The 17,880-nt window shown below is 35.4% G+C and overlaps 1 protein-coding gene across 4 annotated transcripts in view; it reads right to left on the reverse strand.

The window, feature by feature from the left end:
- PTPRC (protein tyrosine phosphatase receptor type C) overlaps positions 1 to 17,880 on the reverse strand; it is a 125,341-nt gene that overhangs the window by 2,183 nt on the left and 105,278 nt on the right. For all 4 annotated transcript variants that reach the window (XM_081224251.1, XM_081224250.1, XM_081224249.1 and 1 more), the window contains 12 exons: positions 15,048 to 15,084; positions 14,853 to 14,950; positions 14,007 to 14,132; positions 12,131 to 12,288; positions 11,782 to 11,917; positions 9,964 to 10,113; positions 6,823 to 6,913; positions 5,458 to 5,591; positions 4,237 to 4,371; positions 2,500 to 2,622; positions 2,101 to 2,276; positions 443 to 578 (listed from right to left, as the gene is read on the reverse strand). In XM_081224251.1, the coding sequence (XP_081080377.1) occupies positions 443 to 578; positions 2,101 to 2,276; positions 2,500 to 2,622; positions 4,237 to 4,371; positions 5,458 to 5,591; positions 6,823 to 6,913; positions 9,964 to 10,113; positions 11,782 to 11,917; positions 12,131 to 12,288; positions 14,007 to 14,132; positions 14,853 to 14,950; positions 15,048 to 15,084 (1,500 nt within the window). The remainder of the gene's footprint in view (positions 1 to 442; positions 579 to 2,100; positions 2,277 to 2,499; positions 2,623 to 4,236; positions 4,372 to 5,457; positions 5,592 to 6,822; positions 6,914 to 9,963; positions 10,114 to 11,781; positions 11,918 to 12,130; positions 12,289 to 14,006; positions 14,133 to 14,852; positions 14,951 to 15,047; positions 15,085 to 17,880) is intronic.

Consider the following 17,880-nt stretch of genomic DNA (forward strand, 5'->3'; position numbering starts at 1 on the left):
CGTGAGCCTGGTCCAGGTTGGCTAAGCCTAATGTGATCAGCAGGACTCTTCAGCTGACCAAACATATTATTGAATTATAATAAACATTATTTTTTTTTCAGTCTCTAAATTTTGGGGTGGTTTGCTACGCAGCAACACAAATGGATATAGGATTAAAGGTGGGGGAACTGAGGGAATCCATGAGCTTTTAAAAACATGTTCTTCAAGAGCCACCACCACAGAGTGTTGGCAAACTCCAGTTAGGTCTCTTATTTATACTAATAATAATTCAATGTGAATTATCATGTAAAATGGAATTTAAAAGAGAAGACTAGAAAAGTAAATAGAAAAGAAGTAATGGAAAGGAGAGGATCAGAAGAGGGGGAGGGGAGGGAAGGAGAGAGAAGAAATCGTCAAAATAATAATGCAAAACATGTTAAAAGCAATGATGAGGTATACTTACAAATGTGGGAACCATTCCTGGCCTAGCTTTGCGTAGAGATTTTACTGCTTGAAAAACATCTATCACTTCTTCTGTTTCTGCACTTTCCAAGAGATTTAACAAAGCACAAAATATTCCTGTTTGTTGAGATCCATCCCTAAAAAAGAAAGAATAGATTTTTTAAAAATTCTACATTATATGGAGAAAGTGACATTGGAATAAAAATTGAAAGAGAGAGACAAGAATACATGCTTCCACTTCATGTTTACTGTAATTATTTTATTCCAATCTCTTAAGAAAAAAGCATTTCTGCTAAGTGCATGTTTTATGCAAACGTTTTTCAATTTGGGAATATAATAGTCCTTTAGTTTAAAAAATATTTGTCGTAAGGTTTAAAAATATACTTTCTTCTATTAGTACTTTACCAATTATAATGCACTTTAATTTACATCTGAAGTTGTAAAGACAAATATTATAATACCCGCCAGACAGATGAGGATACTGTGATTTAAGGAAGATAAAGTCATGCCTAGAAGCTGATGAAACCAGAAATACTGGACCTGATATTTTGTAAATTACTAAACCACATGCTTTTTCTCCTCTCTTCTGCCTCTCCAATGTTTTTTACAAATGTTAACACTTCTGCACCAATAGAAAATTGATACCTAGTGAAGTTACTAATTAAAGAGAGGGCAAACAAATTACTTACCAAACTGTGAGAGGTATGTTACATTATAATAAAAATTCAACTTAAAGAATTTCTTAATAGCAGAACTTTATTTATTGTACATAACAAGGAACATATAGTAGGTATTCCACCATTCCCTAAGAAACACATACAGTTTTAAAGCCTAAACTTCCCTTCTTATTTTTCTTTCCATGTAAGTTTTACCTTTGAAAACTCAAATAAATGCCAAAAAGTAATATCTGTCTAAGGTCCTGATTATAGTGTATACAATTCTAATAATAATAATGAAGGTTTCTCAAAAATTCTAAAAGACCTTTGCTAGATTTACAATTCTCATTTTACTTTACTATTTTTCATTTCTAATTTACTTTACCATTTTTATGCAAACATTTTATATCACACACACTTCTTTCAATATATCTTATTTAAGGTGTATATTTATCACAGATGAAAGTAAGGGTCTGCATAACAGAAGTTAATCAAATCAAGTATTATTATGTATATTATTAAAATCTTTGCCTTTGGGGTCCATTTAGAGAGTCAGGTGATGGGTTTCAAATCGAAGCTGCTAAACATTGAGATTTCAGTTTAATAAATAGCTTAAGATATGTTTATTGGAGGCAAAACATTTAGTCTTCTGGATTTTACTGATGCCTAATAGCGTGGCTCAATGAACTTAGGCAGAAATTAAATGCAACATCCATCCATCCGTCTGTCCTTGCATCCTTCCATTCATTCATTCATTCAGGACATGTGACATTCCAGGTTCATAGCCTAACAACTTTGCACTAAAATATAATTATTTCTACTGTATTTCTATAATAGTTATGCTGTGGGAGCATATGGGAGAGAGTGACCGACTCCCTAAGAGGCTTCCACTGCAGTCATGCATTTTTATCTGTTAGGAGAAATAGAATTTAACAGAAAGTGCAAACCAAGAGGTCAAGAAGGATGCTGATTTTTAGAGCACATCCCATCAAATCCCACCCACCTGCAGTGAATGAGGAGAGGCACATTCCTGTGAAACTTATTCCCTTCGGTGGAATTCTTGGGAAGTTTCTGTTTGAGATTCTGAATCATTAAGATTAACTCTTTGGGCTCCACAGGCAGTTCTTCTCCATTCCAGTTATTAAATTGGTACTGGTACACAGTTCGTGGATCTTTCCTCTAAAACAAGAAGGGAGGGGAACATGAACTCGAGTGAAGCTCAGACCATCTGATAAGTTGATAGTCATGTTTTCCTCACAGTTACTTTCATTTAAATCATTTAAAAATTGTATTCTGAGAACATTATAGAGAGAGTTGCTTTGTGTTCATAGAATGGTTTTTATTAGCTTTTCAACCAGATCAGTTGTCCCAAAGATACATACTCCTGAAATTGTTTGTATACCTTGGAATGTCTCAGTTCAAATGCACGGATGGTATAGGCTGAAGATTTATTGGTGTCCTTCATATGAACTTCTATGTCTCCATATGTTTGCTTTCCTTCCCCCCAGTACTGAGAACAGGCTTCCTAGAGAAGAAAGAACATGATTCAACATCATCTGCCCAAGGGTTCTGTTCGTTTTTAAATGCCCTCAGAGTACCTCTCTCTGTCTTTGCTCTATCCCTGTCCTCTTTCTCTTTTCTTCCCTCTGTTCTATTAAATTTGAAATTACAACTTGTGCTCTAAAATTGAATCTTAATCATAAAGATCTAAAATCTATTTGAAGTATGTTGGACATCCATTCAACAAATACATGGTGTTGCTTTGTGCAAATCAAGGGAACCTAGGGATACCTGAGGTGGCCAGGGCACCACAGGAATGGCTCTGCCATCCCTGGTGTAGATCTCAGATTTGTTTTTCCCTTCCTTCCATGTCCTCACCATCACCTTTTCAAAATGGTTGGATTGACCTGATGTTGGTCATGACCCCTGAAATAACTTAAGTCTCTCTGTTCCTCCAGGGGTCCTTGGGGAAGGAGGTTACACCTCTTGGAGTTTTGTCTCTATCTTGTCTATGTCAGTTGATTGAATATCCAAGGAAAGGGTTAGATTGAAGAACAGGTGGATCACAAGGGTATTTCCTCCTTCTTCAAATGGTTTTCCACCAACTACAGTCCCACAGTTGCTGACCATGATAGGCATTCCTGCCCACAATCCCGTTCCATTTCCTGACTTTCCCAATTTAGATGAAGGAAAAGATTGCTAGAATTCCACGTTGAAAATCTGAACATAGATTTCTTTTTTAAAAAAGAAAAAACAGAAATATTAAAAAAAAACCTATTTTCTATGTACAAGGGTACATAGGGAAAAGAGAGAGAGAAAAAGAAGGCATATAGTATAATGCGTACTTATGAGAATATTTATTAAATAAGCTTTAACATATGTCAGATAATGTGCTAGGTGCTAAAATTAAGATGTACTGCCAGGTAAATTTTGATAACTTGAGGTATTCGGAAAGGCTCAAATACATGTAACAGGCATTAGGCAGAAGATCAAATTAGATTTCAGGTTCACCTCCAACTATAGAATTTTATGACAATAAATATTACATGGATATAAAGAAGACAAGATTTAGATAAATTTTCCAGAGTTTTATCGTTCTAGAAGAACGGGATCAAAATGGGAAGAGAAGGCACATTTAGATACATAGAATGTCAGAAAATCAAGTCAATGATGAGAACACAAATGAAGTGTTAAGATCCAGTCAGTAAATCTACTTGTCCAGGGTGGAAAGTATGGAAAACATAAACATATGAGGAAAACGGAAAGATACATAGGGCTCAATTATTGAGGGTCATAAATATCAGACTGAGGAGTTTGGTTTCTATCCTGATTAAAAAAAAAAAAAAGGAAAATGTGACTGTTTGTTGTTTTTAGCAGAGGGTGACACTGGGATTGCTGTGCCTTATATGATCCGTGAGCAGTAGGCAGGGCTGGTGAGGGGCAAACAGGAGAGAGGGTCAGAACCCGAATGCAAAACTTTGGAGGCCCGTGCTCGGATGGAAAACGGGGAGAATGAACAAATGGAATTGTGTGACAGACAGATCAAAAGGACTCAGGTATAGTGATCAAGTAAGTAATCCAAGAATGAAGAATCAGATTTTAGGGCAGAAAGACTTAAAAGCTTCTTAAAAGTACAAACCTGGTCTCCATTCTTTAGCTCTGTCAGCATAATAATCACCTTGACTTTTCTTTGGAATATCATTTGCCAAAAGTCACCAATGGTCTCTTTCAGTGGTCCCTGAGCTGCAATCATCACTTCAGGTTTCCAATAACTCTTTAAAAAAAATAAAGGTGAGACTTAGTTACCAGTGCTGGAGAGCGAACAGTGTATGCTTAAAATAACTGTTTGAAAGTACAGTCACTTAATTTGATATCAATGCTGTTACCTAATATTAAGATGCTTAGGTCCAATCCTGTGATAAACCATAGTGGAAAACATATTAAAAAAGATTATATATATATATATATATATGAATCACTTTGCTGTACAGCAGAAATTAACATGACATGGCAAAGCAACTATACTTTAATTTTTTAAAAGTGAAAAAAAAAGATTCTTAGGTCCAAAAAACAATGTGATATGTATATATAAGATCTTTACTTAGTTAATGATAATACCTGACTAATAGTGTGAAATCAAGTTTAGAAGATATTATTTTAGAAAACTAAAAATTTTTCCTTCCAAAAATACCATTTTTTTCCACTGGAAAGCTTACTGTGATGGTAAAAAGAAAAAAAAAAAGCATAAGCATTTCAAGTTATCTTCATCATGTCTCTAATTTATATTTATATAGTCTTCTGCTATCTTATAATTAATATTCTATGAATACATATCAATATTTTGAGAAAACTGAGAAAAGAAATAAATTCAACTTAGTGTACGTGCAAAAAGTATTTACTGAATTACTAAAAGTTCTTTGTTTGAATTCTCAGTGTATCAAAAAATATATATGTGACGCAGACCCATTTAAATATTCAGAAAATCGGAATGAAAAGTCTTTAACTATACAAATATGCAAATTTAGGTTTGCTTACAATTTGGGTATATGAGTAAGTATAAACATTTTCAAATACTTGCTTTTGCCGAAATGTCATTATTTTTCAAATTATATTATAGTCATGTTTGTCATAAACTGTAACTAATAGCATTGTTTTGTTTTGTATCAACTCATTAGGTTTTAACATCTGAGTGTTGCAATAAGTAAAGATATAGCATTAAAAGTGGAAACTCTCATGTCAATCAATACATAGTTATGGTCAAGCTCATCATTCTTTTATAGAATCACTTAATGCATGGCCATAATAACATACATATATTTTTTAGAGTCGGACCTTGGGTTTTGGAAGCATAAGGACCTACCATTACAAAGGAGGCATTGATGTATTTGCTCGTCTCTTCTGAGTCACTGTCATCATCAGAGGACTCATCTGAGTCGTGCTCACTCTCCTTGCTCATCTCCAGTTCATGTTTAAGTGTCACTCTGTTAAAGTCATCTACGCAAAACAAAGTAGCAGTCAGTCTTCCTTTAAAGGCCCCTAATCTCTGGTTGATCGTCATGTGGAAATTAGAAAGTCACTTAGAAGTGACAGATAACATGATGTACATGTATTGATCTACAAGGAATGAGATGCTGCTCCATTTTTATTGATTAACAAATTAATTTTTAAAAGCCTAATAGAAAGATCCCAAGAAAGTTCCAGGAAAAAATATAGACCATAACTCTATGTCATAATGTTCCATACGATTATGCAATCTTTGATATATATACTATAGCTTTCCATGGAATATCATCATGCTGATGGATAAAAGTTTTAAATATATATATATATGTTAATAAAATACATAGCTTAAGTAAAATCCTAATTTCTCAATTATATCATATTAACATTCAATTAACAATCTTAATTAAATTGGTACCTCAGATAATTATTTCAACAAGAAAAGTATTTAGTCCATAATTTCTTACTGTTTCTCAATTTCTTTCATTTATAATAACCTGATCAAATGATCTGATTAGCTACATCACCATCAATTCCATATTTTAAACTATATTCATAATGACCTCTTCTGTAATTAACTAGGTCAGCCATGCATTGATCCGATTTATTTGGTTGTTCAGCCTATTACCTTGGGTTATATTTTCTCCATGCTAGTTTTAGTGTAGGCAACTGAATAAAATTATAGTTGTACCAGGCGTGGTCCTATCAATATACTTAAGTAGCAAAATTCAAGTCTTGGAAATGATGCTAATTTTGATCTGTTAAATTTGATGATTTATAGTATATTTCCCGTCTACTTTTAACCTCCTTGGTGTAAGGAAGTGATAAACAGAAAACATAAAGGGAACAAAAGGATGTAATTTTGCTATTTGGCAATTACCCTGGAGTAAATAACTGCAATAAACTGAAGATGAGCGAAAACTGATAAAGAGGAGTTGGCTTTTTTCCCTCAGCTTCAGAAGTTACGTCTTTCTGAAAACCCATTTCTGAACTAACTGGCACAAAGAAAACATGGAATATTGTCTGTCCTCCGAAGTCCATTGTAAATGTTTGGGGTTCAATGTATTTGCTACAACTAAAATTCAAATACCCTATAACTATTCTCTACTGTCAAGCAAATATTGAAAACTTGCTTCCAAATGGTTTGTGTGTGTGTGTCTCACATTAAACAAATTCAAAGAGAGCTTCACTTTATCTGATACAAAAAATAAAATAAGCTGCATACATGGAATGACGTTAGAATTCCTGTTTTTACTCTTATTTTCTTCTTGATTCCCAATGTGCTGTGTCCTCCAGCTCCTATATGAAGGAAGTCTCTGAGGGGAAAAAAGAAAAAAGAAACAGAAAGGAAAACTCCTTTAAAAATTTATGTATTGGCTTAGTTTATTATTGTAGCATAAGTTGCACCCTAAAGAAAAGAAGTTCACCAGGTTTTGTGAAATTTGCATACGTTCCTTAAGGGCACAATTTTTAAGTTTGCCTCTGAATTTCTCTTTATAATTGCTCAGGTATTAAGTACTTTGACATGGCGAATTTGAACATATACGATTATATAACAGAATATGTTTCCCGGTTAAGAGGTGCTCGATAGCAAAATAGTATGGTTTATTCTTGTATAAGTTGAAAGCACCGCATAGATGTTGATTATTCTCCATATTGCAAAAGCAATGGTAAGTTATTTTAAATGATCCAAAGTAAATTCTCCAGATGAAGCATTTGCCGAAGACTAGGCTCACGCTTCAAATAATCAATACCTCATTTCTTTAAGCCCTCCAGACTATTTCCCTCTCCCTCGTGGTAGCTAATCAGTCGGCAAGACCTATCATTTCTCCAGGTGGAGCTCTCAGATCCTTCTGCTTTTCTCTGTTCCTACTTAGTCCAATCTGCTTTCATTTCTCACTTGAAAACATCAGCAGTTTTTTCACTGGCCTCTTTGTCTTCAATCTCACTTGCTCTAATCCTTCTAAAACACAAAACAGAGCAGGTCCCCCCTCAGGTTTTTGGCAGCTTCCCATCTTTGTTGGGAAGGATTCAGCATCCGTACAGCACAGAAAGCCTGTCGGGAGATGCCCTTGACTGTCTCTGCAGCCTCACCTCCTGCTGCGACCCTCTGCACTGCAGCCAAACCTACTTCCCCCAGCCTTGGAAGGGGCTAAGCTGCCCTTTAACTCTTAGCAGATTCTCAGGTGTGTTTTCTGCCTGGACTATCCTTGCCCCTTTTTCTCACTCTACTAACCTCTACTCGCCCTTTAGATATCTGTTTACAGGTCAATCTGTACTGGAAGATCTCCCTGTCTGCAGCCTTTTCTTCCCAATAAATAACTTAAATAAATATTTGTCAAGTGGATGAATAACCTAAAGTGAGAGAGCTCATCATACAAAGTTCAGGAAGATTATACACATATATGTGTGTGTATATATAGGTATGTGTGAATATGTATTATATATAAATGTTTCAAAAACTATGGTGTCTTCTTTCAAACTAAATATGGAACCTTGTTTCAAATCACACTCCAGCCTCTTCATTCCTTAGCCTCTTCACCTCCTATAATATTCCTCCTCTCTTCAGCCATCCACATTCCCCACTCCACTTTTGTAGGTAGGTTTCATTCCAAAGATTGCATCACTTTAAAAATTATGACTTCAACCATCCTTCCTATGGAAAATTACCTCTATTCTTCCTAGTCATTTATTGTAGTACCTCCAATCCAGCAATCTGCAATCCTATCAAAACCTTTATCATATTGTTTTTACTCCTTTCTTTTTTTCCCTCATGTCTTTCTGTGGCCAATACGCTCTTTATCATCTACACTGTATCATTCCTTTGCAAACACCTTTAGTGCCTTTGCCTCCCAACTTTCAATTATTCACTTTAAAAAAATTCTAGATGGGTTTAATCCAACTATACACAGCTCTAACCCCAATGTTACTGTAGGAAACAAAAACAAAAGAAAACAAAAAACTGACTGGCTCTCTTTAATTTCATGACCATAAATTTCAAATGATCCAACAGTAATTTTGGCACCCCTACCACCTTTGCCTGGGAGATTGCTTTCCTACTTTGATAGAACTATTTCAAATGCTTTTCTCTTTCTCAAGCAAAAGCCCTTCTTTGCCCTACTCACGTCTGTCCCCCTAAACTCCCAAGCAATGATCTTACTTCGTATTCTCTTGAGAAAAATAAGGCAATTAGACAAGAACTGCCTCAACTTCCCGTCACTAATCTACAAACCAACCTCCATCTCTACCCTCATTTTCTGTCTCCCTTTCTGCTCAGATGGAATAATTTCACTGTTTCTATGAGAGCTGTGGTCACTACCTGTCTGGATCACACCCACTCCCCATGACCGCATACAAATCACTTTGATTCTTGTGCCTAGAATTGTACTCGGTACAGAGCACAGACTCAATCACATTTGTTCAGACAAAGAATTTACCCTTTTTTTTAAGTGACCTTACATATGAATGTTTAAATTAAATGTATAAGTGTTTTAAACAGTGTCTGTCTATATGCAGTATAGTGGGGTTAGTGTATTAAAGGCAGTCAATTTATCAGCTAAAAGAGCAAGAATAAGAAAACACCCCTCTATCGAAGACCATGCCGGTAGACTACTAGCTTTTCCATCATGGTGATTAGCTCAAGCTCCACTCCCACTCCAGCCCCACTCTGATCCAAAACATTGAACGATTCTGCATCTGATTAAAAGCACGTTCCTGGTCTTGCTGTGAAACTCTCTGAATTGACCAGTTTGGTAGTTTACAGAAAGATTCAATAAACTGAAAATCATAGGTGAAAGAGAAAAGTTACAAAACATTTTTTTGACAACTGAGCAATTTGGAGATAGCTATGCCAACTCTCTGAAATCACAGTGAGCTACATCTTAGGTTAGTTTTCAGAGTAACTGCCTGATAAATAGGTTAGGACACAAATATTTATCCTTTAGTTTCTGTCTACCCTCTCCAGTCAGTTCATGTTCCTAAGTGGTCATAAACTCCTCTAACTATTTCCTTTACAAACCAAAACCAGATGTAGTTTTTAAAGGTGAGATGCTACATTGCCTTTGGCGGGCCAATTTTGTGACCATATACTATTATTCTGACACTTTATTTTATACCAACTTAATGAAGAATGGTTAAAATATTGGTTGTAGAATCAGATTTCTTGGTTTAAACAAGTTTCCTATGGAATAGCTGTGTGCTTTCAGGCATTTCTCTTAAACTCTGTGTGTCTTAGTTCTCTCATCTCTTGCCATTTCATGGCAAGGCCCAAATACAAGAACTATGTCAAGTACCTAGGACAGCACTGGAAAAGAGAGACAGAGGTTCAAGTTATCTGTAATGGTGCTCTTGTTATCATTATTGTTACCTGGAATTCAGCCTCCAGTGGGGAAGGCTCACTGGGTGGATCTCTTTTCTTCATGTTAGACAGATATGGATGTAACTCAGACAAGCTCACTTCTGTTTCCCCAAACTGATTGTATTCCACCAAGGCCTGATGGATCAAGATGTACTGTGCCTACAATTTCAGGGAAGAATATAGATAATTAATTGATAACTTAAAGTTCTATAAATCACATTTAAATAAATTCTACATTCCCATAATTTTGCTCATATGGAGACAATGTATGGAGAAGAAAACTGATATCTGTAAAATTTAAGTAATCTGGAATTTAGCTCTCATGGTTCTATGGGATCTAAGCAAATTCCATCTCAGATTTTTTTTCCAGAAAAAAAAATATAGCTTGGTAAATAGATGAGGCATCTACAAGGTAGGGCATAACTTATATCTCATTCCTAGCAGTTAAAAAACATTATCTGTTACTTCCTTCTGTGACTAGTATTGAGTCAGTAAGTTAAATTACTAATATATAAAACTATAATAAGTTTCACACTATATCTGGGGAAAAAAAAACAGGTTGATATTCCATAGAACCCATTTTTTAAAAGAGTTTCCTAGAACCTTTTAATAGAGAAAATTATTCTAAAAAGCACAATAGGCCAAACCCATATTTAACAGCTCCTAACCTTTTATCATATTTGAATCCACCATTTTTAAATAAATGACATATTTCTGATAAAATTCAAGCCTCTTTAACACCACCTCTAGTCCCCTGAGTTTGGCTATAGTATCCTTCCCCTCTATTGTGTTTCTCCACAGGAAATAATTTCTTTTTTTTTCCTTGTGTACGATCTCTTTTCATACTTCTACACTAATATCTATGTATTTATAACATTGTACATTTTTGTGTCCTTTCTTAACAATGACATAAATTGAATTGTATAGGTTTCATCTGGTGACTATATTCACTCATTGTTTTCATCTGAGCATCTACCTACACAGAGAGCTATAGACCTAGATTATTCCTGTCAATCGCAGCAGAGCATGTGTTTACAAAGGTTCCATATGTCCACATTCTGTTTGTTCATTCCCATATTGATATATATTTAAGGTTTTCCTTTTTTTTTGTTATTCTAACAATGCTGAACACAATGAACATTCTTGAACATGTTTCTAGTTGCACACATTTGCAAATGCTTCTCTCGGTTATATACATACATGTAGAATTGCTGGGTCAAATGCAGACAATTTTGATAATAACCATTGTTTACAATTACTGACTACATGCATCTTCCAAGAGCTTGTCTAAGTGCTTACTTGGGTTACCCTTTGTGTCTTAACTCTGTAAGGTAAATACTATCATTATCTCCATTTTACATATGACTTAACTGAGGCACAGGGACATTAAACATGGGTAAAATAGTGCACAATATTAAGAATAACAAGCACGATTTGAAACTACTACATCTAGTTCCCAAAGCCAGGCTCTTAACCACTGTACCGTCCTATTCTTGTCTCCCCAGTTTTAATTTTATGAGATGCTGTCAAACTGGGTTTTGTCATTTTAAAAATTTTCCCAATCTGATATGTGTAAGTGCTATTTCATTATTTTTTTAAATACATTTTATAGTCATCCTCCTTCCACAGTACTCTCAGCCACTAATGCAAAATGCTTCTAACTGCAATTGGTGCTTTATTTTTCAGGAAATTAAAAGAAAAAATATTTTCACCCACTGTTCGAGGTTGAGAAGAATTTGGATTTCCTTTAAGATCACTACTCCCACCACAAAAAAGATTTAAGCCAAAAGGCATAAATAAAGATAGTGACTGTAGCCTGGAACATACCTCCACCTGAACCATCAGGCATCTCTGTCGCCTTAGCTTGACGACATAGCCATAGACATCCACCTTGCTCTCTGCCTCCAGGCCTTCTAACATGGCATCAATTCCAATATAGGTGCCTGTGCGTCCAACACCAGCACTGACAAAACAAATGAAAAGGTTGAAGGTATGATTGATCATGGCAGGAAAACTAATGGAAAAGCCAGCAAGGGTGAAGCAGGGTAAACAATGTCAGTTTCTCCTCATAGATTGTTTCTCAAAGTAGCAATTGCCAAAGGGGAGGGTGGCCCTAACACCCCAAGGAGTGAAAATTTGAATGGTCCTTGTGCTTTTGGTGGGGGTCTTTATTTACCTGCAGTGCACCACGACAGGGCCACTGAAGAAGTTGCTGAAAGCATTCACTCTCCTGCGCAGCTTGAGGAGCAGGTGAGGGTCTTCAGGGACCCCATGGTCTGGCCAGCTGGTGAACTGAATGTGGGTCACTTCTCTTCCAGTTGCTTTTTCTTTTCTCTAGCCAGGGGATAATATATTTTTTAGATGATTTTTTTTTCTCAACGCAAACCATGGGACATAAGTAAGTGGAAGGGAGGAACAGTACAAAAAACTCCTCGTGCAAGTTCTTTTTCATTCATGATTAAACTCCTTTCCAATGAATAACTAGGAATTGAGACATCACGCAGGACTGGCATGCACCAACCAGTAAGCAATTACTTACCAGGAAGGTAAGTAACATATGGTTAAGTGTAGCTGAAACCACTAGGAACTTTCATGCTGCCAAGCCAAAAACAAACAAACAAACAAAATAAAAACACAAAAACACACAAAACAAGGGGATTGGTGGGTGGGTGTGAAAAGATACAAAGTAAAAGCCATTCTCACAGCTGTTTGAAATACTTCTGCTTGGTAGGAAGACAAACAGGACTATTGTCATATGAAGAAAGTCTGATTAATTATTTGATTAATACTATATTTCTCATATTAGAAGTGTCAGCTCGACTGTAGAGAGAGAACTGAGGAAAGTCAGCTCCAGATTACAGCTCATGTTTCTCCCAGTTTCAAGGTAAGCACTAGAAGATGCATAACTCATAATTCTCTGACCAAGTATGAAGAACTACCTACATTTAGATAATAGAAGAAACAAATAAACAAACAAACAAACTTAGTTGGTTCTAATTTTCAGATAGGAAATAACTGAGTTAATGAAGAATAGTAATGTCAGACTAATCAACATAACCAGAATGGTATTGGCCTCTACATTCCTGGCTTTAGTGCATCATGTCTTTGGCCATGAACCACTGGTAGGATTGTTCCACAGCCTTCCAAAGACATAGCTGTTAGTGATGCCACAGGGCTTTAGAAGGCCGTGGGAGAAATAGGCAACTGGTATATTTTTCTTTCACAAAATGTATCTGGATCATATGGAAATACAATTTAGATTACTGAGAAAATCTCCAATAAATGGAATTCAGAGAAAATTTCAACCTTATCTATAAAGACTTCCATATTTTAACATCTTTATTAAGATATTTTCACATTTCTTTAAAGTGCAAATGTTTTCATTATATTCACAGAGTTGTAAACCATCATCACTGGCTAATTATAGGGCATTTTCATACCCCCCAAAATAAACCCATACAGATTAGCAGTCACCTCTATTCCTGCTCCACCCACCTCAGTCCCAAGCAATCACTAACCAACTTTCTGTCTCTATAAATTTGACTATTGTAGACTGTTCATATGAGCAGAATCATATAATATGTGAGAAGACCACCATTTTAACTATTATTTAAGGCCACACTGACAATTTTCTTTTCGGAACTAAACATTTTATCTCACCTACAGAGTTAGAACTTTAAACTTCTTACAGTAGTCTCTGTGCCATTTGTATATATTTTCCATAATGGTAATAAACCCATTGAGATGAGGGACCATTTTATCATTCATTCAATAATGCAGTCATTCATTTAACACAATTGATGAGCTTTTTATACTTCAAGGGTCACAGCATTATAAACACTTTTGATTTGTTGTGGACAAACACTATTTTCACTAGTGACTTAACTTGACCCTGTTGGCTTGTGTTATTGTTCTAACCCAACTCTTCCTCCTGCAGTTCATTAAAAAAATAAATTTCCAGATATATTCCAATGTCTCACATTTAATATTCCATAATTATATTTTTAGACAAACAGGGTGAAAATTAAAATTATGTCATAAAGCAAACTCACATTTGAAATGGTCAACTTCTGAATGATGTAATCCGGGCATCTTTTGTGCTCATTGATCTCTACAATCACATCTCCAAAAACCCGGCTGCCCTCTTCCATCAACGGCCAGTATAATGCACACTTGTTCTATATTTTTAAAAATCATTAATGATTCCAGTTTTTCATGTAAATGGATTTGTTTATTAAACATTCTTTGTAAAACAAAAGAAACAAAAATGTATTCTTTGAAAGTCTCAAGACATTTTTATAGTCTCCCATAAACTGTGATGCTTGGAAAGTACTCCATTTCCCATTAAGTGCCCTGAAGTATTTCCTTCATACGACCCAGCAGAAGGATGATCTTCCCAGGCTTAGCTGCATATTAAATGGGGACGTGCTTGGTGGTCAGCAGAAATGGTGTGGTTATGTGTGGTTAATTTCAGGCTGGGGGATGGGGAGGATTTCACGCTTCCTAAAGTCACATTACATGAATTTTCACCTATCTGCCCAAGGTCTGTGTGTTTCAAGTATTAACAAGTACTTGTGAAATCAGCCCACAGAAGTGTACTGAACTTAAAATAATACTGCAACAAACTAGGAATCACATAGAAGTACAACAATGAAACAGAAACATTTAAATTTTATACTTATATACAAATATTTATATATGTGCATATTTAATTTTTCTACAAGTATGAAATTTTAAATCAAGTGTTATACTAATTCAAACAGAGAATGATCTGTTTTGTCATCAAGCACATACATATGTGACTTTTCAAAATACAGTTCAACACTGTCTTTTCCTAACATCCAGCCTCCACCCTGTGAGTCCTGGACCTTCACCCTATGAACCTTCTGGCTCCTTACCTTGTTCCCTTCTTCACATCGAGTGACCATGACAATAACCGTGGCTTTCTGTTCCCAGATCATCCTCCAGAAATCATCAACAGTTTCATCCCTGGGACCTAGGGGGTAAACAAATAAAAACTGGTAAGAAATATCTTCTTTAAAGTGCTATAAAATAATTTTTCAAAAAGAATGTTGGACTTTCAGATAAATTACCTTGTGCAGCAATGTATTTCCTGGGTTCTTTGAAACCCTGTTCAAAACACACACAGAGGTATATCATTTACTGAGCGCTCAGTTATATATTTACATGCAAAAGTGTGAGATAGGGAAGTTGCCTTAGATCTGCCATTTCTTGGTTGTGTATTTCCCTGGGCAGTTTCAAACTAAAAGGGGGGTTTTATTAACTCAATGGCAGTTAACTGTGTCAAATATGTTAGTCAACATTTACAAACAATATTCATGACCTTCATGGGTCTTTGCTATATACCCTAAACAATTTTTAAAACTAGATAGACTTTATCTTCATGCGGGAAGGTGCAGCAATTTATAAGCATAATACAGGCACTCCTATATTTTAGATCCTGCCAACCTTTATAGCACCATCTGCCAGAATTCAAATCTCCTTACCAGCCATAGAGATACTTTGGGGATTTTTACTCAATTTCTTTCAATAAATCATCCTGAGGTTAGCTCCATACTTCTACCTCTTAACGAGTGCTGGGATATACTGCTGATTGCCTAGAATCCTTTTCTGCCACTCTAGATAAGAGATACAATAACTTTCATTTTATTACCTACAATGTCTGCTTTCTCCACTCTGGTTACCAAGGCAAAGAAGGAATAGAGACAGGTGAGACACTGTGCTAGTTTCTTCCAAATTATCTCCTACTCCTCAAACTTACCTCAGTGATCAGAAAAGCCCTTCAGAGAGATAACCTTTGCCCTTAGATGAAATTCAGTCACGTGGGCCACAATAATTCATGATTAATTTTAGTAACTTCTTGAAACTTCTATTTCATGATATAGTATTATTCATACATTTATTTATTCAACAAGTATTCATTGAGTGGCTACAGTCTGTCAAGTACCTATCTAAAATCTGGAGACATATTCTTTCCATGAGCTCCCAGGTCTGTTGGAGAAAAGTAAGTGTAACTCGATACTATAATTACCATATTTATTTGAAAAGAAAATATTTTTTTTCCCTAGAGGCTATCTAAGTCCTTATAAAATCTGCCCTCAATGACTTTACTTTGAAGAACAAGTTATTGTTTGGAAAAGACACTATACACAAATAAATTTGTTCAACGCTAATTGTGAAGGCCTGCAGTGGTCACCTACAGAATCAGTTAAAATAGAGGCCAAAATTATGACACAATCTTAGTAATTATTTTTGGACTATGAACTCACATTTGAAAGTGTTAGTTGCCACTGTAAACAAGCCTTTTGAATATCATATGAACAAGAAATTGAATCGTGGATACCAAGAGCACATGTCAGGGCAAGAGGTATGTGTTGCTTGGGATAGAAGTTACAGGGACAACATGAAACAAAAATATAAAAACTTTTTTTGTTGGGTTTTTTTTGTTGTTTATTTGTTTTTATTTCTACTGCCTTGGGAGACTGACCTAAGAAAACATTGGTATGAATTATGTCAGAGAACGTTTTTCCTATGCTCCCTTAAAGGAGTTTTTGATGTCATGTCTTATGTTTAAGTCTTTAAGCCACTTTGAGTTTATTTTTGTGTATGGTGAGAGGGTGTGTTCTTTTTTTTTCTTTTAATACAGCAGGTTCTTATTAGTTATCTATTTTATACATATTAGTGTATATATGTCAATCCCAATCTCCCTACAAAAACTCTTATGCATCAAACAAAGTTGATGGGAAGTAGGACATTGTACAGGTTAGAGGGTTAGACAGATTGCTTGAGAAAAAACATCCTAGCTTTGCTTCTACTAGCAAAATTGGGAACACCTCAGAGTTGTTGTGAGAGTTCATTGAATCAATATATGTAAAGTACTTAAATTCATGACTGATAAATAGCAAATGTATAATAAGTTATATTATTATTATTATTATTATTATTATTATTATTATTATACAGTTATCATAATCATTAAGGTCAAGAATTTTGCCCTGGAAAATCATCAGCTATCTCACAAAAGGACACAGAAGTTGCAGATGATTGTTTCATGAACAATCCAAGTAAAAAAGTTTTTTTTTCATTATTATATAATTTTACATAAGTTGTGTGTAGTGGACTGAATAATGTTCCCAAAAAAACTCATGTCCTCCCAGAATCTCAGAATGTCACCTTATTTGGAAATAGGGTCTTTGTGGAAGATGGGGTCATACTGGATGAAGATGGGCTCTAAATCCAACGACTGGTGTCTTTTATAAGAGAAAGGACACACAGTGACACAGAGACACACAGGGAAGAAGGCAACGTGATGACAGAGCCACAGAACAGGGTGATACAGCTACCAGCCAAGAAACGCCAAGGATAGCCAGAAACCACTATAAGTTGGAAGAGGCAAGGAAGGATTTTTCCCCAGACCCTTCAGAGGAAGCATGGCTCTGCTCACACCTTAATTTCAGACCTCCAGCCTCCAGAACTGTGAGATAACACATCTTTCTTGTTTTAAGTCACTCAGTTTGTGATTTTTTTTATGTTCACTCTGGGGAATTAATACACTGTCTAAATAAATAAATGAATAGATAGATAGAATTTGAACATTTTACTTTCTTCACTGAAAGTTTGTGAAAGCTTATATAATCATGTAGATCAAAAGAAACAAACTAAACCTCAATTTCAATTGTTTTTTCTTTGAGAAAAATTTGAAATTACCTCATAAACCAGCATGGATGATAGTATGAGACAGTTTGTCAACTGTTTGATTGTCAAAAACAATTTTCAATAGTCACTGTTTTGGCAGACTGTGTGGAAATAAACACTCATACTTTGCTGGTGGAACATATACGGGTACAACCCCAGTGGAGGACAATTTGGAAATGTCTTTTAAAATTACAAATGCATATTCTCTTT

Source organism: Mesoplodon bidens, assembly GCF_964165515.1.
Source record: "Mesoplodon bidens genome assembly, chromosome: 2".
In the NCBI taxonomy this organism is placed as follows: Eukaryota; Metazoa; Chordata; class Mammalia; order Artiodactyla; family Ziphiidae; genus Mesoplodon; species Mesoplodon bidens.